The 22,703-nt window shown below is 43.0% G+C and overlaps 1 protein-coding gene across 6 annotated transcripts in view; it reads left to right on the forward strand.

The window, feature by feature from the left end:
• The first annotated feature begins 1,564 nt into the window (after positions 1-1,564).
• PTPN21 (protein tyrosine phosphatase non-receptor type 21) overlaps positions 1,565-22,703 on the forward strand; it is a 63,176-nt gene continuing 42,037 nt past the window's right edge. The window contains exons 1-2 of one of the 6 annotated variants that reach the window (XM_037031757.1): positions 1,565-1,909; positions 5,886-6,266. In XM_037031757.1, coding sequence (XP_036887652.1) covers positions 6,087-6,266 — 180 coding nt within the window. In that variant the 5' untranslated portion in view covers positions 1,565-1,909; positions 5,886-6,086. Of the gene's footprint in view, positions 1,910-4,661; positions 5,273-5,885; positions 6,267-22,703 lie in introns of those variants that run through there. The other 5 variants (XM_037031758.1, XM_037031759.1, XM_037031760.1 and 2 more) reach the window with 5 other exon arrangements.

The raw sequence follows: 22,703 nt of genomic DNA on the forward strand, positions 1-22,703 counted from the left end.
CAGAAAAGCGGGCTTCTCTGTGGGGGTCCCAAGAGAGAGGTACGCTTGCTGTTAGTCTGGAAACAAGAGAGAGCTGAGAAACCAAAAGCAAGGAGACCACCCTTGTGGCAGTAATCCGGATGTAAAATGATGAGGGTTTGGATTAGAATGGGGGAGGGGATGTTGAGGAACAGACAGGAAAGGAAATTCATGAGACCTTTCAAAGGAGGACCTATCGGGTCTTATTGTCAGGCTAGATGAGAAAGGGAGAAGGATCACGCAGAATTTCAATTTTTCTAGCCTGGGAGACCAGGAAAGTGACTCGTTTTCATGTCTCTCTTCTAACCTCACACAGAAAATTGAGCCCCTTGTAGTGTCCTGTTGAAATATCAATGACAAACACTCTTTATGTATTTATTTATTTAAGAGCACACGTAATCTTAGATGTCTTTAGCTCCATGACCCAACCTGAATCTTGCCCACACTTTCTTTTTCCCAAGCATTCATACCTCTAGGATGGTGCTCACCATTTAGGCCTCAGGGGCACTAGGTGTGTGTGTGTGTATAGGTATATTTATCACCCACTACACCAGAGGTCCTTTGGGTCCAGGACTTTCAGTAAGTACCCAGTAAGTGTCAGTTGAAGAAGAAAATGAGATTTAAAAGAGATGTAACGTAAACAAACTTTCTAGAAACAACAGTATTAACAAAATCATTTCCATAAGAGCTTCTCTGCTCCATACACTCAAACCACCACACATGCCAAGTAAAGATCAAACACACTGATGTGATGGCTGGTGTCAGGGCCCCACTTTTATTCCTTGGCTAAGCGCTGCAAGACAGACTAATAGCACGGTGTGAGGATACCATGCAGTAGTAACCATTGTTAATAGGGTGCAGAATTAAATGAAGCACAACATATATTTTACTCAAGCTGCTGGATAGTGACCATTTTATTCCCATTTTATGAAAAAGGAAGTACGCATAGGAGGGTTAAGAGATTTGCACAAGGTCACCAGCTGGCGGTGTTGGCGCTGAGGGTCGAACCTAGACCTCTTGTCCATGGAGTGCATCCCTAAAAGCTGTCACTTGGTATTGCATATGCATGCAACTTTTCTCTCTCTTTTTTTTTTTTTGAGACCCATGGGTTATTTGAGGCATATCAACTCTTTTTGGAGAAAGGGCACTTTCCCACCCAGTACTAGGGTTTTTCCTTTTTCCTTTTTTGGGGGTGGGGTGGGGTATATCCTTAGACGGAGTAAGCGTAGCAGGAAGAAAAGAATGTTTAAATTGTTTTCAGAAATGTACGAGAGTAAACGAAACACTCCAGCAAAAACAGCATATTACGAACCACCTAGTAACACTGGAATAAAACCCCTCACCTGGAACAGAATAATGTCCCCTTCCCCTCATTTGTATTAAAAGCCTTGCTTTATTTGGAAACTCTTAAAATAAGCGGTCATATGATTATAAAAAGAAGCGGCGCGCCCCCTCCCCGGCGGGCGGGCGGGCGCAGCTGTCCGCGCCTCGTCCGCGCCTCCCCCGCGCCCCGCCGCCCGCATTCCAACTCTCTGAGGTCACGGACCGCAGCCGCCTCCCCAGATCCGCCCGCTCCGCTGCTCCAGCCGCGAGTCCCGAGCCCGTCGGTCGCTCTTCCTGCCGCCCGACCCCCGCGCGCTTCCTTTGTCATCCGCTCCTCGCCGGCGGGTCCCCCCTCCAGGCGGTCCCCGAGCCTCGGCCGTCGCCGGTCGCGCCCGGGGGAATGCTCTCCGGGCCCGGGTGTCGGGGACAGGAAGTGTGGCCCACGAGCCCCACGAGGGCGCCGCGCTGCGGGCGCGGCTGCGACGACTCCGGCGGCCGCGCGGCTGGGCCCCGGGAGGCGGGCCGCTGAGCAGGGCGCGCGGCCCGGAGGATGCGGGCGCCCGAGCAGGTGAGGGCGCGGGGCTGCGGGCGGGGGCGGGCGCCGGGGCTGGGGCCGGGGCCGGGCGGTGGGGGTGCGTCCGCCCGCCGGGACCCCAGAGCGCGGCGGCCGGCCCCGGAGGAGGGGTCCCGGCTACCGGCCGGTGGAAGGAGCGCAACAAAGAGAAAAGTGTTTCAGGTCCAGGTTATCTGTGACCTGGGGGAGTAATTTCTACGGGAGGGTGAAGGTCTGTTCGGAGCTCCCCTCCGAGGGTCTCGGCTTTATTCCGAATCAGGGGTTTAAAAGTCTTAGGCATCTCTTTGCCTCGGAATAGTCAGTGCGAAATTGCCCGGTAACGTAGGGGAGCAGGGAAGGACTGCTTGGCGAGGACTGGTTTTGTTTTTGGAGTGAAGAGTGTTTACTCTGGAAAAAGAATTCTTGGGTCTGCAAATTCCGACTTGTGATTTCTGCAAATCCTGATTACAAGTTCTTGGCATGCTCGTCTTATTCCTCTTTTTTTTTTTTTTTTTTTTGCTGAGAAAGCCTTAGTAGCGTATGCTCTCAAACATCCAAAACACGCTGTGTGCTCCCAGTGACAGCCGCTGTACGCCTCGTAGTTGTTGACAGGATTTTTTTTTGAAGTGTCAGATATGACGGTAATTTTACTCTGAAGATAGTTGTCTGTTTTGTTTCTAGGGCATTTTGTTCTCGAGTATCTACGTATAAATATTTGGTCCTGGAGACACATACGTTTGATTTACTGCTGTAGATGTATATATTACTTCAAAAATCGTATATTCTTTCCTGATTATTTTAAACCATCATTGGGCAAAGTTACAGGTGGTGAGGACCTAATCAGCAAGGGGGGAAACTACAGGATTCAGAGTCAAAGTGCATTTGAGAAACTTTTGAGAGGTGTGAAAAGACATTAAAATGAGTTTACAAATATCTCTGGCTGTCTTTTGAAAACTTGAACAGAATTTAACATGTATCTTATTTAAAATGTTTTCTTATTACTAACAGGTTTTGTAGAAAAACAGAGTATCCTAGTTTTTTCCCCCTCAAAAGCTAATTACAAATTGTTTACTTTAGTAGTTAGGAAATGTATAACTTAAGACTCAGCTACCTTTCAAATTATTACATACTATTTTACCCCCCAGACTTTCCAAAAAGCATCCTAAATTTCTACTCCTCTATTCAAAGATGTATAACTTTATGACATCATGTAGTAGCGAATATTGTACATAAATGAAAGTTAAGATGTGTACATCACTGATAATTTTGTGATTAAGCAAAACATTGTTTTAACACAGTAGGTTAAATAAATAAGCAAAAAGCAAGCTATTCTTATGGATAGATCTTGGGTGGGAGGAATGCACCTGAGACACTCACAAACCCTCAACTTTTTCAATTATAACATCTACCGAAATAAAAAAAAAAGAGAACAAATTGACTTTTCTTTACCTCTGATGCTGTAAGACATTTCAATTCTCAGGGATAGTTGAAAATTTTACTCAGAGTTTGCTTAATCAGAGCTTAAGTTAATAATTAAATTACATCGTGCTCTATTTACCACCTTTAAGGTATAGTTCTTTGTAGTGAAGAGTCCACTGTATTTGAACACCATTAATACAAATACTCATCTTTCCTCTGCTTATATGCAGTATCTTGTATGTTTGTCTACACCGCTTAATCTGGTTTCCAGTTACCATAATTTGTGTACGAAGTTGAAATCCATCACCTCATTTCATGAAAGGGTATTTATTTAGTACATAGAGGGTCCGGCAGACGTAACGCCTCCATGAGTGCCGTTGGTAGGGTAATAATATGAGTGTAATAATTTATAGTTTTAATTCGAAGATTTCACCTAAAATGTCATATGGTGAGCTTGAGTTATAGAATTACGTGCTTATGATTTTGTAGTAGGATTTATTTGTGTTGGATCCTGTGTATTGTATGTATATGGTCTTTTAAAATTTATATAAACACTAGTTTTAAAGTATTGAGGTTCTCATTTCTTGAGGTTTTTCATTTTTGCTTCAACTATCTATTTAGTTTATAAAACCTTGACATAGCGAAGAGCATTATAAACTGCAGATGGAGACCATAATATTTATTTTCTATTTAGGGAATGATGCTTTTACCTACAGAAGGCACGCAGGAAATGCTTTTAACAGTGCTGTAGGTAGTTCCGGTTTTCTTTTTCTCCTCGGGGCTTCCTTCTGCATTCCTTGTTTTTTAAACTTTTTTTTTTATTTTGGCTTTCTGGGGATAGCCAGAACTCACAAACTAAAACCATACCAAAACACAAGGAACAGAAACGAACGAACAAAAAACCAGACAGCGACAACCCTGCTTGGGTCCTCCTTAGAGATACAGCCCCGAACGTAAATACCGCAGGCTTGTAATCTCCTTAGGGGGAGCGACGGTTTAGGATTCCGCTTAGATTTCCCACGTTGTCTTGCACCCGGAGACGCAAACACACTTTTGAGGAATGCAACTACAAAATGTTGGGCAAAGCCTAGTGTAATAGCTAAACTGTGTTTTCTGGCTCTGCCACCTCCCCAGCCCCGAGTGCGTGCCCGTCTCCTCCGGCGGAGAGCCGCGGTCTGCAGAGCGGAGAAGCGGACTGGGCACCCGCAGACTGCGACCCAGCCCCGCCTCTTCCCGTGCTGGTGTGAGGCCGCGGGCTGGGAGCGGACCCTGCCCCTCCACGCGGTTCGCGATCCAAGTTCAGGATCGCCAGCCACTGCCGGGCCTCGCAGAATGATTCACGTTCGGGGGCAGCTCTGCTCAAGAGAAAACGGAGGGTGGGGACTATCTCGGGATTCTGCTGGCTCGTTCAGGGGGAGAAACATCCGGCTAACGTAAAAATCCAGACTTGCCGCTCACGGTCATTTGCTTCAATTCAGGAGTTACCACCAAGAGGTGTGATTAAAGACATTGTAACTCGGGTATGTTGGACTCCGAACCGGGCATCTACGGGACGGCGCGCAACTCCCCCCACCACCTGTGGGGTCTCGAGCTGGGTCCTTTAAAAATTCCCTCCCGGAGCAGCCTGGGCCGGACTTTCTCTAGGGCGTCCGTCCGGAAACTCAGCCGCGGGCCGAGGGTTCCGGATGCTGGGAGGCTGCGCGTTGGCTGGGTGATGCCGCCTGCTTTTCCGAGAGGAGTCGGAGCCCAGCCTGAGCTCTCAGCTGTGCTCTTAGCCGCACAGGCTGGCGGAACTCTGTCCGCCCCTCGTTAAGTCAGGATGGTGTTTAAGTCCTCGCCCGCCTGTTGGGCTGTTGCTGTAGTTAGGTGAAGGTCCACGGCCTCTCCCACCCGGAGAGGAGATGGGGCCACGCTTTTCAGAACTTGCACGCTCCTGGTGGTAGTCGATAACAAACATTTGTAAGGTCGTCTGTGATTTATTATAAATACATCAATTTGATGGCGTCAGCATTTATAAACCAGAAAGGGCTCTACAAATGCTTGTTAAGCGCTTCACCTTGTTTGAACCTCACAGCTGCCATATGTTAGAGGGGATTATGCCTCTCATTTGGGTTTAGGGTTAATTTGCCTTTTGGGACTGAGGCTTGAATCTTGCACTTCTGGAGGTGTTTTGCACTTGACTTACCTAGGGACTAAAGAGCCTCATGTTTGGAGTATTGGGGAGACAAAAAGTTAACTATAAACAAACACAATCTTACCTAACACAGAAACAGGACCACTAATGCTAGCTACTCAATTTGGAGTTATTGTAATGCCAGCAGCTATCGCATTTAATCCTGAAACGGCCACAGGTGGTCGTTGCCACTGTTGGGAGGAATAAGCGAGCGGTGGAATCTGACCGAGGGTCTAACCAGCTCTGATTAAACTTCCTCACTGTCTCCCAGACCCTGTTCATGCCTACTATTTCCAGAAGAGAGGGAAAGCTTATTCTTTGGCTGTAACGTTATTGATGTTTATTTTTGAAAGTCCAGAGTTGCCATGGCCTGTGTAACCAGTGTTCCTCTCTCCCCAGCACTGGCGTGGATGCTCCCTTCACCTGGCCTTTGGAGACTCAGTTGCGTTTTAATGGCGGCGGCAGCTGCTGGGTGAGCAGCTTGAGACTGTGCAGTACCCCTCGGGGCAGGAGGGAATCACCCTCCTCCTCCTGCACGACCTCTGCATTGGTAGCCGTGCTTTTCCCGTGTTACCCCTCCACTCTCGAAGAGAGAAAAAGATGCCATTGCCATTTGGATTAAAACTCAAACGCACCCGGCGCTACACGGTGTCCAGCAAGAGCTGCCTGGTTGCCCGGATCCAGCTGCTCAATAATGAGTTTGTGGAGTTCACGCTGTCAGTGGAGAGCACTGGTCAGGAGAGCCTGGAGGCGGTCGCCCAGAGGCTGGAGCTGCGGGAGGTAAGCCGCATAAAAGGCTGCCGGCTCTTTTGGCCTGGCTTCTCTCCTTAGGTCCCAGCCACTTGAATGTATGTTGGCTCTGCGTTCTCAAAGTGTGTCCCTGGCCAGGGTATCTTGAGTTGAGCCTGCAAGCCCATATCCCGTGAATAAGGAAGGGGTTTTTCTTTGGGGGTACCCTGTAAGAGAGTGAACAGTGTCCACGTTTTTTAAATGTTTGTATGTTCCCCCAAAATGTAATTCAAAATCAAATATGAATGCATTTTGGATGATTAAGTTTCCTTTTTCTAATATTGGGTTGGCCAAAAAGTTCTTTTTTTTAAGATTTTGTTTATTTATTTTTAGAGGGGAAGGAAAGGAGAGAGGGAGAGAAATATCAGTGTATGGTTGCCTCTTGTGCATCCCCTGCTGGGAACTGGCCTGCAACCCAGGCATGTGCCCTGGCTGGGAACTGAACCTCGATCCTTTGGTTCGCAGGCCCGCACTCAATCCACTGAGCTATACCAGCCAGGGTCAAAAAGTTCTTTATGTACACTGGCTATAGTAGCACTTAGCTGTCTTTAACTTCATTCGATTGTATTGTGACAGCTGTCATATTAGTGCGCATTAAAAAACATCAAAATTGGTGAATTTTTTGTGCAGCCATTTTAATATTGAAGATGGAAAAAATATACAACATTTTGGGCATATTATGCTTATTTCAAGAAAGGGAAAAATGCAACTGAAATGCAAAAATACTTGTGTAGTGTATAGAGAAGGTTCTGTGACTGTTTGAATGTGTCAAAAGTGGTTTGCGAAGTTTGTTGGTGCTATTGACATTTTGGCCAAACAGTTCTTTGCTGTGGGGCTGTCTTATGCATTGGAAGATGTTCAGCAGCACCCCTGGCCTCTACCCCCTGGAAGTCAATAACAGGAGATAGCCGACTTACTCAGAATATCCAAATCAATAAAGTTATTGGTGAAAAGGAAAAAATGTGTTTTATTTTATGGGAAAAACCATGTGGACTTCCTGGCCAATCCAATATAATCCCCAATGTGTCATCCTGATCTAGCACATTGTATAGACTTCATTCATTCAACATTCATCATTTTCCATAGACCAGGCCAAGGTTCTAGAGACACATTGTCTGAGTTTGAATTCTGGTTGTTTAACATTGGGCAAGCTATGTGACCTCTGTGGGCGCCAGTTCCCTCCCTCGAACCATGGGGATACTAGGGGTTCCTAATCCTCAGAGTGGCTGTGTGATTTAATGTGCAGGTGAAGCCGAGCTCTAATAACTAGTCTGTTACAGTAATCATAGAGCGGTTTCATGGAAAACCCTTGCTCTAGTCAACAGAAAGTTGTAGAGTCCTCAAGTATCCACATAAATGTAAAAAACTATGTAAAGCCTGTGAGGAGTAGGGCTGTAATTAAACCCGGGACCCTTCATCCTTTGGCCACCTGGTTCTGGGGTAAGAGAAAGATGGAGAAACTTGTTATTCCACACGAATACCTATCTTCCTAATTGATGGCTGTGGTTCATAAAAAGTCAGTAGTAAACTGTGCCCCTGGTGACCATCCAATTGTTTGATGATTCAATACTGAAGACTTAAGTGCCAAGCACATAATGTATTAGGAGCCTCCCGTAGTGTTGATACAAGCAAGAAAACTGGCCTGACCCATGCTGGGACAGGGGGGTGGAGGGTGCAGAGGCAATAGGGAGGGACAACAAAGGGAACGCTTCCCAGGGCAAGTGATGTCTGAGCGGCCACCTGAAGGATGGGGCAGGGTGGTCCTATCAGGGACTGGAAAAGACTGTTCCAACAAAGGAACTGGACAGGGATCCGCCTGGAGTCTGAAGTAGGGGAGGAAAGGCTGAGAGCAGGGGCCGTGTGATGTGTGTGTAGGGGGTTGTTAAAGGGTTTGGGCTTGTCCTGAAAGTAATAGGGAGGTTAATGAAGAGCTTTTAAACCGCGCTGCGGTACAATTAGTTTTGGGGAAGAGTGAGCCCTCTGGGGAGTGATTAGAAAGGAGTAGTTGTGTAGAAGGTGGGCACTCGGATTTGGGTGGGGATGGAGGGAAGTGGGTGTAATCTAGAGATACTTAGGATCTGCCTCCTGAATTGTTGAGTAAGGGCTAGCCAGGGGTCCGGGTTGGTACTTAGGTTGCCAGTAAATAAATGCTGGGAGCTGTAACAGAGAGAGGAAACATAAAAGGAAGGGTAGGTTTGAGGGGGATAAGGAGAGATGTGTGGTGAGTTTAGTTCTGAAAGTACTGACTTTGAGTTGCCCATTGAGAGGTTTAGTAGGCAGAGGCAGGTGTGGGTCTGGAGCTCAGGTGAGAATCCAGGCTGGGGAGAGGAGATTTTGGAACCATCAGCCCAGGTCAGTTAATTAGTTGAAGCTGAGAGAACATGTGAGGCTTCCCAGGAGGGGGAAAAAGATGTAGCAGACCCCTCAGAGTTGAATAGAGGAAGGGGAGCCTTGGAAGGAGCAGTCCTGGGAGTAAAAAGTAAACCAGAAAAGAAGCTGGCCTCAGCCACCGCTCCTGGGTATACTTGCATTTAATCCATCATTTTTACTTCCTTTACCCCCTTTTCCTTTTTTCCGATTTTGGCTTGTTTTCCCTGAAATTTCTTCTTCATGCACACCATGTCTGCCTACAGCCACTACAGAGTCAATAGCTTGAGAAACCGTAGTTAATTTATTTTTGTACCCAGAGTGCCAGGGCTGGAATGTGCTCAGTAAATACAGGTTGAGCTGAACCTACAGGCATGGCCTTCATTCTCTGTGAGCCGAGAAGTTGCTATCCCTTGTCTGACGTTATCAGGAATAAGCAACTTCACACAGCTGTGGGTGTACAATGATTTTTAACCCAAGGGTGTAGAGTGAGTTGAGAGGGAACAGATGTCATCCCTAGAAAATGTCTTGCCCCCTGCACAGGCTGTTCCACTATTTCCAACACTTAACGTCAGCCATGCTTAGGAACTTAGTTTGTATAGCACATTTTTCATTTCAGAGTTTCAGAAGCTGTGCTCTGTAGCACGTAAACAGATGGCTCAAGCCGCAGGCCTAATCTTACTGAAGGACTGTTCAGAAATAATCTGAGCCAGCAACACCTGTTCTGGGTTTGTGTCCACACATCCCGGATAAGATTCATACCAAGAGATACTGGTATGTTGTCTTATAGTATTCTCCTGTCAAGCAAATTTAAGATTATCATAGTGTATAGAGTTGGGGGATGAACGTTGCTACTGCTCAAATCTAAGTTGGGGGAGAAACAGCCTTTACTTTTCTTGTTTAATTACATACCATTTCACTTTTATTGGGGCAATCAAAAGGGTACATGATAATATCATTATAACGCTATTTCCACAGGTTTCCACTGTATCGGTGGTATTTTATTTCTTAAGCTGGATGTATGGGTATATAATGTTTGTTTTTCACTCTTCATTTTTTTTGGTCTGAGATATTTTATAACATGTTAAAGAACTAAAAACAGAAAGGTCAGTATATTCAATTTAGTTGACTTAAATTCTTTAAAAAAATTTTTAAATCTTTTTTTAAAGGGACTCTTTTTTTAAAAAATTTTATTTATTTATCTTTAGAGGGGGAGGGAAGGAGAGAAACATCAATGTGTGGTTGTCTCTTGTGAGTCCCCTGCTGGGAACTGGCCTGCAACCCAGGCATGTGCCCTGACTGGGAATTGAACCGCGATCGTGTAGTTCGCAGGCCCGCGCTCAATCCACTGAGCTACACCAGCCAGGGCTAGTTGACTTAAATTGTTAACTGTTTTCTAAATTCATCATATTTGAACTATGAATATTTAAAAGTGACTTTTAAAAAGGGAAAAAATTATCCTCATAGGAAGATATACTTTTTATTATAGCCACAGCCTCTGAGAGAGCTGTTGAAATTCTCTACATATCACACGTTCTGAGTTTCACAATACTTTCAAGAGAGGCTATGAAAGGCCTTATAGAACTTAAGCAGAATGAGAAAAATTTCTCTGCAGTCCCTAAGGTATACATTCTGGAGGTTTGATGGAGGTGGAGAGACAAGAGGGAGTCAGCTGGGCACAGCCACTCCCGTGGGTCAGTCTTGCCTTGACGGAATCAGCATGTTCTGGAGTGAGGTGGTCAGGCTTAAAAAGCCAGTGTCGAAGGGAGTGAGACCTATGTTAGCCCAGCTCACGCACAGGGATGTGTAAAACCAGGATGCTAGCTTAGTAATTAACCATGAGCTACGGAACCACCCAGGGCGCCCACTGTATGTGCTGTGATCTCCCTGTGGGCAGGCCATTTGGGAGCCAGGGCCGGGAAATTGCTTGGTGAGCATGAAATTGGAGAACGGAGGGAGCCCTGAAAACCACACATACCTTAATAAAGGGGAGCCGTACTGCCTCCCAGACCAGACAGGTTCCTTTGGGGCTGAGCTGTTTTTCTGGGCAGTGATTGGGGGGCAATGCCCCTGTTTGCCTCTTGAGAAGACTGTTTGACAGTGTGATCCAGACATTGGCCAGCTGAGTCAGAAACACCCGGGGCCGGCCCCTGGTGCTGCCACTGATTGATTAGTTGTGTGACCTAGGGCAAATTACTTAATTTCCCAAGTCCACTGTTTTTATCTCTGAATTGAGAATAATAACATTATCTACTTAAGTGCATGTAGGATTCAATGGTAAATGTAAAACTTTAGCAGAAGACCTTGTATTTCGGAAACTCTTCAGTAAGTGTTGTTCTTCATTACTGTTACTTTTTGTGACTCTTCCGTGTTGGGGTGACTGACCGACTTTGAATGAATTCTCTTTTGTAAATGCCCGTGTCTCTTCCATTTCCTAAGAGAATACATGGCTGTTTATAAAATGTTCTTAAAGCCCTGGCTGGTGTAGCTCAGTGGATTGAGTGTGGGCCTGCAAACCACATGATCGCGGTTCGATTCCCAGTCAGGGCACATGCCTGGGTTGCAGGCCAGTTCCCAGCAGGGGACCCACAAGAGGCAACCATACAGTGATGTTTCTCTCCCTTTCTCCTTCCCTTCCCCTCTAAAGATAAATAAATCTTTAAAATGTTCTTATAGCACAAACAAGCATAGCAGCCACTGATATTCACACTTCTTACATTACTGAAGGGCTAAATGTTTATTATACCGCTCTAACTTAGCATTCATACTCGAATCTCTGTTTCATGCTAGCTGGAACTAATTTGTACAATGTTACAGCCTCATTGCCCTCAAAAGATACAGCTTTAGTAGGTTTTTTACTTATCCATTAGGCTATCTCTTCCCTCCTGCCCACAAACCCCTAGGATTTAAAAAAAAGGTTTTATGAAGTTGTGATTTAATGTTTATATTTTTTGTTCAGGGTATGTCTTAAGAATTCTTTAAAAATCTTTGATAATCACATTTTTATCATGCTGCCATGCCTTTTAATTAGAGTCATTGCAATCTTTCATTTACAGGGATCCTTCCTTGGTCTGAAAAGCTTGAATTTACACATGGTTAGAGTTATTTCTTTTCTTTTTATTTTTTTTAAGTTTTAAATCTCTGTTTAGGAAACAGGGAAGTTGTAAAACCCAAAAACCTTTGGAAGACAATTTTTTTCATGTTCTTTGCTACGATTTTTGTGTGTCAGTCTTACAACTTAAATTTCAGAGGTCACTTTTCCTTCAGATGTTTCTGAGTGTTTTGTGTGTGCAGGGGGAAGAAGCGTCCTCCTTATTGTGTGCTTATGTGGTGTACACACATAACTACAATTCTTAAGTTGAGATCGATACTCACCCACTCCTAAAATTACCTCCAAAGTGTTCTATTGAATAAGGGGAAGAGGCTAGCACAATTTAGAGGTTCTTACTATGGCCTCTCATTTAAAATTACGAGTATAGGCTTTGATGTTTGGTTACCGTGTGGTGGTTTATCACAGATCTTCAGAAAATGCTTTTTGGATTGTATTTGAAGGGCCCCACATGTAAGTCAAGTTCTTCTTGAGAACGTACACTCCACCGGAGTAGCGCTGATCTCTCCACCACTGCCTGGAGTAGCACCTTGTACCTTACAGTGCATGGTTGCTGAATAAATGTCTACTGAGTTAAAAATTAAGGCTTTTAAAAAAATTACATGATAAGCATGGGTAATAGTTAAGTTTCATCAGTCTTTATATACTATATGATTTTATTTCCTGGAGAAAGTTGAACATTGACAAAGTTTTGAACACAGGTTGAAAAGCATCTTTTTTTCTTTAGGCTTATTTTTTCACTTTGGGGTTTCTTTTGAAACACGTAGGTAATGTTCTAGTTTTAACAACTCCCTGAGATAAGATTGCTGTATCAAGGGAGTGTCAGCTTCTTTGCTGAACTTTGAACAGATTCTTCTCACAGTGTTTTCTGGTTGATGGGGAAATTTTTTGGCTAAGGGGTTTGTTGGAAGGGAGGAATCAAGTGTATAATGCAAGCCATTACTCTCAAGTGCAACTTTAGAAAGTATTCCTGGCCATCAGAGTGTTTTATTTTAAATTAGTGTCTCAGGTATTTCAAGTATCCCCTGACCTTATCTTGACTGTTACCTGAGTAGACCTCAGGAATTTCCTACGCATTTCCTTCTGTGCTAAGCTGTTTTCAATTGGGCTCTAAAAATAGCTGAAATATGTGTGATTACCTATAAACTTTTTAACTGTTTGGGCTGGTAGTTATTAATTCAGTATGTATGTTATAAAAATGATAAGATAGACTGGTAGATCAGTAAATATTTTTAGTGAGAGCTATTGAGCCATCTGCAGCAAATTTAAGTCTTAGATTGGCGTCTTCCCCGAGATAAAGAAAGCTTTCCAAAGTCCGAAGCTGATTATACATGAGCCAAAATTTTTCCTGATGTGTAGATGATCTGTTCTTTTCTTATTTGGTCTAGATAATTAAGAACGAGCCACATGAAGAAGTAGAGGAATTATACATACAAACATGGAGATAGTATGCATTTTAGAATAAATTTACCATCATGCAAGTTAATACAGAATTTGGAAACCTGTTTACTTAAAGAAAGGGAGTATTTTTCAACCTTCACCTTTATACTTTCTTTTTTTATTTGTTTATTCTCCTCGTTTCTAATAAATGTAAAGGCTAACAGCCTGAGATGTTATCCTCACAGTATTGGATTTTTCACCTAAGAGACATTAGAGAGGCTCTTGAATCTCTCTCACCAACAATCTGCCACCACATTGTAGTCCCATGACTGTGTGGAATTGTGAATTTGCTCATATCGAGAGGTTTGTGAGTTGAGTTACAAAACAGAGGACATCAGGATCTGATGGTGTTTTGGGGGCTCTAAGTTCTGTCATTGTCCTTGTATGTGGTTTCAGGTTTCATTCCTTATAATACTAGAAGCTTGAGCAGCTTTCTGCTGTCCTTCTGGGTAAATGAACTTTGTTATGCTGGAAGCTTAACATGCCTCATCTCGTTTAATCCTCAAAATGAATTAGGCATTATCTTCTCCAGTTTAAAATGAAGAAATTGAAGTCCTGAAAAACTGGGAAATTTGCCACACTAATCTGGGTGGCCACATAGCTAATAAGCAAAAGAATCAGAATTTGCATTTATACCCGTCAGACTTCTGCTTGAACTTGGACTTTTAAAGTTAGAGAGACCAGGGACCTCTTGGAGAATCTGTTGAAAATGTGGAATTTTGCATACAGTTTCAGGTGGTTCATGGATACTTCTTCCCACAATCCATCTATGAGCTCAGGCTATAGGCCTAGAGGACCTTGGATGAGTCGATCTTTTTTTCTCTTGGTGTAACAGATTCCTCCCCAGTCTTTCTCCAGAGTGCAGGTGCTGAGCAATTTGTGAGCAATTCAAGGCCTTCCTATTTATAAGAAAATAACTTGTCCCTGAAGTATGCTCTCCACCCCTTTCTCCCACAAAGCCCCCTTTTTAATGGCTTTTATCTTCAGATCTTGGGAAAGGTCCTTTGGGTTATTCATTTCCTCTCTGGGACAACTTTCTCTTAAGGGGGAAAAGGCCGCAGCGTCTTTCAAGGAGGAAAGGGGGGAGGTTGTGAGTGGGGCTTCTTCATGCTCCTCTGAGGGTAGATCCGTGCCTGTCTTCCCTACCAGATAGCACCTTCCTGCCCACCAAGCAGGCCAGCAGCAGGTATGTGACATTCTTCAGTGAATGAATGGGTGGCTCATGCTTCCTTTGTGCAGTAACCAAATTCCCTGGCCAGTTGTTGAGCTTTATTCTTCATTCTTCTTGTCAGATTCACACCCTACTCAAACTTGATATAGGGCCTTGGCTTATAGCACTTTTTTCGCAGTACGCTGGGTTCTTATTTTGAGGGGCAAAATTATACTTCAAGACTGAGTTTGTCTTTGCCAGCAACTTATTTAACACAGGTTCACTGCGAACATTTCATAAGCTAGTAGCATGCAGGATAATGTCTTTTAATAAGATCAAAAAATAAGTCCTCCAGCCCTGGCTGATATAGCTCAGTAGATTGCGCATGGGCCTGCAAATCAAAGGGTTGCTGGTTCAATTCTCAGTCAGGGCACATGCCTGGGTTGTAGGCCAGGTCCCCAGGAGGGGGCGTGTGAGAGGCAACCACACACTGAAGTTTCTCCCTCTCTCTTTCTCCTTCCCTTCCCCTCTCTCTAAGAGTAAATAAATAAAATCTTTTTTTAAAAAAGAAGTACTCCAAAGGATTGATAGATTAATTACACTATTGTTCCAAGCAAGGGGAGATGAAAGGAATAAAATCTGAATTTAGCTGAAGTGTACCTTTTACAAGTTGGCACTCAGCTTAGCCCACTGAGAGCCGATGCCCAGATGCTAGTGCCACAGTAAAAGTCTCATGTTGCTAGAGCGCGTTGCTGGGGAATGAAGGCCCAGGCTTGATGGGAAAGAGGTTCTTTGTGGGCCCCCTGCACAGCTTTCACCACTGCTGGTGGAAGTCGCCTTTGTCAGGGCAGGAGTTAATGCTCCAGGGGGTTTTGGAGAGCTCTTTGCATCAGCAAGGGGCACCCTTGCCCAGGCCACACTTTCTCAGATAGTCCTCCTAGACTCTTGTCCCTCATCCAGATGTCCCCTGCTGTAGTTTCTTCATGTACCCTTATTGACCAACCCCAGTGGAGTCCCCCAGCAGCTGAGCTACTGAGTGCTTAGCAACGACAGTTGAGATGATGGTATCCTCGCATGGCTCACCTCGCTCCTGCCCAAATGGTTTTACTTATAAAAACAACTTTACTCTTGAAAGCAACTTCGGTTTTTGTCATAAACAAGTGGAGTTGAAATCCTATTAAACTGATACAACACAGCTGGTTTAGCAAATATTTTCCTGTTTGGCTTCCCAAGCAATTTGTTCAAAAATAAATATTACTTAGATTTCTCGTTTAATAAACCGGTAGGATATCCAGAGTCAATTTAAGGATTAGCTTAAATTTTCAAGGATTAGCTTAAGATGCTAATTTCAAAGCCCTGGCTGGTGTAGCTCAGTGGATTGAGTGCAGGCCTGCGAACCAGAGGATCGAGGTTCGATTCCCAGTCAGGGCACATGCCTGGGTTGCAGGCCAGTTCCCTGCAGGCCAACTCCCAGCAGGGGACGCACAAAAGGCAACCGCACATTGATGTGTCTCTCCCTCTCTCCTTCCCCTCTAAAGATACATAAATACATAAAATCTTTAAAAAAAGATGCTAATTTCACTAGAAGAAACTATGCGTGCCACAAATTGTGTATGAGAAGTGGCAACATGTGGTGGAAGTAAGTTTCTGTTGAGGATTCGTGGTACTTTCTGTAGAGCTTACCCAGATGAGGTTGCTGAAAGCTGCACAGCATTTTTAGTAATATTTCCAAGTAGGACACCGTAATTGTGCTATTTTGAACAAGCTTAACCCGAGCTGGATAAGAAAATACAGAGGTAACTTCACATGAGGTGGCAGCGACCTGTTTTCTTTGTGAGTAAAGAAAACGACTTGTCTTTGCTCAGTTCTGCTACAATTATTTAGGCGGCTCAGACTTTGATTCGACTTGACAGATTCCTTTTAAATGCAAATAAATTTTCAGCAGATTGAATTCGACTGCAGTTGACAAAACAGGGTTTTGTAGGCAACAAGGTAGAGTTTTAGTGCCAGATGAGCTTGGGTTCAAATCCCTGTACTAATCGTATGATTTTGTTTTCTTTCATATGTGATATGGTTGCACGTGGTATAGTAAGAACGATAGCTATTTGTTGAGTTCTGACCATATGCCAGGCACTCTACTAGATGCTTTACATGTCTTTAATTTAATCCTGAATATAACTGACTTCCTTCCTCCTTCCAGAAGCTCAGTGGTGAGGACCAAATGGACAGTGTCAGACCAAAGGGAGATTGGGATACAAGACACTTGTTAACTGTCAACTCTGCTTTTTTTTAATGGCAAAGTTATTTTTCTTTAGTGATTTCCCTTTTCTTTTCTTTTTCTTAAAATGTGTTTATTTATTTTTAGAGAGAGAGGAAGAGAGGGAGAAAGAGAGGGAGAAAAACATTAAGGTGTGGTTGCTTCTTGCGTGCCCCGCACTGGGGACCTGGCTTGCAACCCAGGCATGTGCCCTGACTGGGAATTGAACCAGCAACCCCCTGGTTCACAGGCCGGCACACAATCCACTGAGCCACACCAGCCAGGGCCATTTTCTTTTTTATCACGTCAATTTTTTCTTTAGTGGGAGTAATATACTGAGAGAACCTGGATTGAAGAAAAGTGATGGTATTATTTTTCTTTAATTTGTATTAAATTTATTGGGGTAACATTGCTTAATATCAAATAAATTTCAGGTGTACAGCATTATAATATGACATCTGTACACTCTAGGTATGTTTACCACCTGAAGTCTAGTCTCCTTCCGAGCTGTTATTACTAAGCCGGCCAATTAAATTCTGAGTTATGCCACTGAGTGAATAGTGAATAGATATTCACTATAACATCCTCTCTCTCTCTGCCAGAGTTTGGTGTAAATTATGTAGAAAATAACCTCTTTCCCCGGTATTTCACACTTAAAGGTAATATTTAGACAAGTGTGTATTTGACTTGTCTGTATTTTTATTACTGGCAGCTATTCTGAAGTCCAATTTGTGTTCGAATGGTAAATTCTTATAAATCTTATGAATTCTTTGGTACTGTATGACAACAGGAAGAAAACTGAAGCATGTTTAATGAAGAATATACCTAAAATGATATATTATTATGCGTGTAATATCTGTCCCCCCTTCCCCCCCTAGAACGCAGACTTTACTGTGCACTGCTGTGCTCCTTGTGCCTGGCTGGGGCGACTGGTCAGGGACAGCCCCCAGTGAGAGTTCACGTCCTCCAGCTCCAGGTCAGCACTCAGCCACACAGTACTTTTTCACGAGCCTTTGCCGTTTCCACCCCCCACCAAAAACCCCAAACAATCTGAGTGCTGGTATTTTCTAATCATTTATTTTAAAAGGATAAGAGAAAGAAAAGGAAAAGTTACCCAAGACAAAACCCTGTTAGTGAAGGAAATATCTAGGTGTAGAATTTCCAGTACAGGAAGGGAGATGGAATACGCAATTTTATACTGTCTAGGGGAATTTGAAAACGATGATAATAAAAGCTAATATTACTTCTGAGTGCTTTTACTCTTCTCACTTAGTCTGATCCTCCAGTCCCGTGAGTGAGGTCCTGTTCCACTCACCTCTGTTCTACAGATGGGCAAACTGAGACGCAGAGGCGTTACGCAGCTTGCTCGTGCGTGGTTACCTGGCAGGAGCCACAACGGGAGTAGTTCTTCTGGCTCCTTGACCGGCATCTTTCTTCCCAGTAGGCAGCCCTGGGCGAGCGACAGGTGTCCTGCCCTGGAGCTGGTGCCCTTAAGGCCAGCCAGGCACGTTGCAGCCTCCCAAGTCTGATGGAGGTAGTTTTAAGTACTCTTGAGATACTTGTTATCATGTACTTTAATTACTACAATTTATTATCTTGCTTAAAATATGTTTTTAAAGTCACATCATGCTAAAACAACATAAGCCTGAGAGGAACATGAATTTAGCCAGCCAGACACCACTGGGAATGCCAGCCCACAGGGCTGGGGGCGGCGCTGGCTGAGAGGAGGACTTTTGTGAGCTGTGTCCTGGTGGAGCTGGGGTCCGGGGCTGATGGCATGCATCCCAGGAGCATTCCCCTCGGGGAGGCAATACTTGGGTGCGCTGCTGTGGGATGCGGGTGGGGGCTTCTGGAGCTGTGATGTGCATCAAACAGGAGAACCCGGGAGCCCACTGAAGTTCTCGCTGCCTTCACTGACGGAGTCAGGCCCTGCGACTCCGCTGCTGTGCACACGGGTGCATTTCCACCTGTCACAGCAGTTTGCACCCGATGGTGGTTCTGTGCGCGAAGTCACTGGCATGCGGCAAAGCCACCATAAGTTATTTCATTTTTTTTTTTCTTCTGCAGGTCATGATTCTGCCATTTAAACTTTATTGTCTGTTTTTGTTTAGCAAGACATTTATTACTATGTTCTTTGAGTATAGGGTAAATGGGTATAGGATAATGAACAGTGGGTAATTCCTATTACCTTTGGTAGCACATACATATTTATGGCCTTTTCATCCTATTCTACTTTTAAATATAGAAAAATATCTTGTTTTATGTATTTTTAAGTAGAACTGCTTGGAATAAAATGTGACTGGTATTATGGGACTTAAACAATGAAAACAGTGCATTTTTCTGAGTTATGTGCCCTCCATGCCTCGGTCCTCGGTGAGGAATGTAGTTTGAAGGGAAAGCTATTAGAACCATAAGTGTGCCCTTTGCTACGTGGAACTTTTTAAAAAATAATCTGAGCATTTTTTTTTCTCAAAATTTTATTTATTTATTTATCTTTAGAAGGGAAGGGAAGGAGAGAAGGAGAGAAATATCAATGTATGGTTGCTTTTGGTGCATCTCCTGCTGGGAACTGGCCTGCAACCCAGGCATGTGCCCTGACGGGGAATCGAACTGTGGAACTTTATATTGTTAATAAAAATGGTATAATAGCTTTTTTATATTAAAAAAGGAACAATTTTAACATTTGCTTGAAACATTTGTGTACATGGAAGAAGTATTTGGCGCTAACTAGAAAACCACTTTGTAAATTTGTGGAGGAAAGAACTATTTCATGCGTGATGCAACCATGACTTTTAAGCTTTGATTAGTGGAGAAAACAAGAATAGCTTTTACTAACAGAAGTCTAGGAGTTTCTTCACGTGTATCTCTTTAGCATCTTAACCACAAAAGTAAGTTACTTGATTTTACAATTCTCAGATCCTTCATGGCAATACCAACGTAAGAACAGTAAAGCAGCTGTATTTTGTTTCAGGGCAATGTCAGATATGTTGGGTATATTCAGGCACTGGAAATTAAATTTGACTAGATTCTTAAAATGAATCTAGAGTTCATATCCATTTAGAGTTCCAAAACCCTCTTTCTAATTCTCTTTATGTTTTTATGGCCTCTGCAGCTACCATATCATAACGACTAAAATGAAGCAGCTGTACTTTTAACCTGACAGAACTGAATGTCAGGAAAACAAGCAGCTATTCCTAAATATACTCATTTCAGCTCTTCTTTTCTTTTTTGCATTGTGTAGTACAACTTTTAAAAATACTGTTCACTTTACTCAATATCTATGGTAAGATAACATAGAATAACTAAGACTTGAGTTCAAGTAAACATAGAATTTTTTTTTCTGTGAATTAATTGAAATATAGAACCTGGAGGATGGGCCAAAATAGACTGAGGTTATCTGTCTTTTCACTCTCTGGTAAATGGAAAGAGAACAATGACTATTTATCCATTGCCCTAAAACATAGGCATTTGTGAATGAATCTAATAAGCATGTCCCAAAAGGCCCAGGTTTAGGGGATTTCAATAAAGAGAATTCTATCTGATTCATTTTTTGGAATGGGATATAAGGAGGGACCCTGCAATGTAACAAACTGGTTAAGCAAAATGACTCAAGAGTGGCAGGATTGGTTCACCCTCAGTTCTGTGGGTCCTGAACTAAACGATCTTTGATGTGGTAGCACAAAACAGAGCACATCACCTTCGCATTGAAACTTTGTTATTGAAATGTATATACTAACATTTCCATTTAATTCTAGCTTAGTCTTTTAAAAGGTGACAGTATTGTTTTAACTTTATAATCGAGTGTCTTTCTGTGTAGCACTTATTGGTGTCTGGCCTCCCATATGTTTTGAGTGTCTTTCTTTCCCTATTGGAATGGAAGCTACAGGAGGGCAGGAATTGTGTTTATTTTTTTTCTTCATTGTTGTGTCCCAGCCAGCGTTTGACACTTAGTAGGTGTTCAGTCAAATTCACAGAGTGAGTAGGTGAATCTTTCTAAGACATCAGTCTGTTTTCTTAGAAAGTACAATATAATATATATTTTTGAAGAGTGACCTTACTGTGTTTTGGAATCATTGTATTTTCACGGCATCTTCTTGTCCAGGACGGTAAATAGAAAAGATACAAGCATTCATTGATGTAGATAGGGATCCCAGTTCATGCCTTGAGCTTTCTTTCCAAAAATCCCTGAAACTGGCTTGTCATTCGACTCTTTTTCCTGAAAGTGAAATGTTACAACAGCAACAAAATCTGGTTATTTGAGGACGTTAGTTACTTCAACTTCCGTTTAATAAAAGTTTCTGTATAATTAGAAGATGAAGATGTACTTTTGATTATTATTTTCTTAAGTCCTCGTAGGTACTAGAGTGTAGTGATATTGTATTTCATCCCCTTGACTATGAAACAGATAATATGCTGTCTAACCAAGGATGTGAGAAAATGGATTATAATTAAACAGAAAAGGGAAAAAATATTGCCTGCTTTGAGGCAATGTGACTGCTCTACTATCTGTCGGAAGGAAGCAGTACAATGTTTCATTATTTATGGCAGACTCCGTGCAGAGGAAGCTCTGGGCTTGAATTAGGTTAATACTTGTTAACCACCCTTGTTAGGTGATCTCTGCCTGGGATTGGCTTCATCTGGTGCTATCGCCTCTCATCTGTTTCCTGATGAAACGTCTTCTGACTTCTGCCTAGTCTAAGAAAAGCATCGGGGTAAAATTATAGTTGCAATTTTATATGGGATTAACTTTTATCAAACTCGGTGGCTTCAAAAACCTCCCGCTAATTTGTGTGTCCTCCTGCTCTGCCTTAAAAATAGTACAACTGAAAAGACTCTTAAAATAATTAGACAAGACATGACTTGGGACTTAGGAAAGGGTTTACATTCTGAAAGGATTTGGACCTGCTTATAATAGTTGGTATCCCTTTAGAGGACTGTGATTTGGGACACACCCAAGCTCGGAGATGTCTAACTACCTTTTTTCTTTGAACTAAAGGCTTCACTGTCCAATCACTTTGTTCTCTGAGTACATGTTGGTTCATTTAAAGGAAGTCAACCATATTGTGCCTGTAAAGAAGCCAGGTTTTGCAACTTGTAACTTTTGTTTTTCCTGTAGTTTACTTAGCAGGCATAGTTATCTGTACAATTTTAGGAGGGTAGCTGGTACATTTTTAAACAGCTGTAAAGAAACCATTGAATAACTCTAGTAAAACTACTGCTGTGTTTGCTCAAAACAAAACAGGAAAGAAATAGAGAATGTAAAAGTGTCTGACTGTGAAGAAGTTTCACAAAAATCTCTTGAGTGATAACTGCGAATTGCTCTAGACGATGCTGGAAGTTTCAGTTATTTAGAAGCTTCCGTTGGAGTTCCCAAAGGTCAAGTCAGCTCGCTTTGGTCACCAGCGGGAGCAGCCGGAGCTGTGGAGAGAGAGAAGCCGCATGGATTCTTATTAGGAAAGGCACTGGGAAGTTAGATGATGAGGAGAGGGAGGCATCATCTGAAAGTCGATAATTAAAGACTGGTTCGTGGGAAAATTTTTACTACAGTTAAACCAAGCCCATAAATGATATGGGATGTGCATGACCCAGAAGATCTGGATTCAAGGAAGGGGAGACTCATGATTGTGGGAAACTATCACACCGAGTAATGACTGGCAGTAGGTGCAATTTAAAGCCCACAGGGGCCTGTCTATACCAAGGATTTCTGTATGTAAAAAATAGTTCCTGGTGTATATTACCTTTAAGTACATGAAGACCGAAATATAGATATTAGGAAGCAGAAAATACAATTAATTCATGGCCAGGCTCATCTGTTTCTGGTTCATTTTTCCCTCTTAGACTGTTTCCAAAAAACTGAATTTGACCTATTTAAACATTTAAAAGTAAAGCTTTAAAATTTTGTACTTGATTTTAATGATGAGTGTTTCTGATCCTTAAAAAAAGTCTCTTTTGAGATGAAATTCACATAACAGAAAATTAGCCACCTGAAACCAAAACATTCAGTGATGTAGTACGTTCACAATACCTCCTCTATCCACTTCCAAACCATTTTCGTTGCCCTAAAAAGGAAACCTTTCACCCCTTAAGCAGTTACCCCAAATTCCC

This window comes from Sturnira hondurensis, unplaced genomic scaffold (genome assembly GCF_014824575.4).
Source record: "Sturnira hondurensis isolate 20B ecotype Veracruz unplaced genomic scaffold, ASM1482457v3 Scaffold0021143, whole genome shotgun sequence".
Lineage (NCBI taxonomy): Eukaryota > Metazoa > Chordata > Mammalia > Chiroptera > Phyllostomidae > Sturnira > Sturnira hondurensis.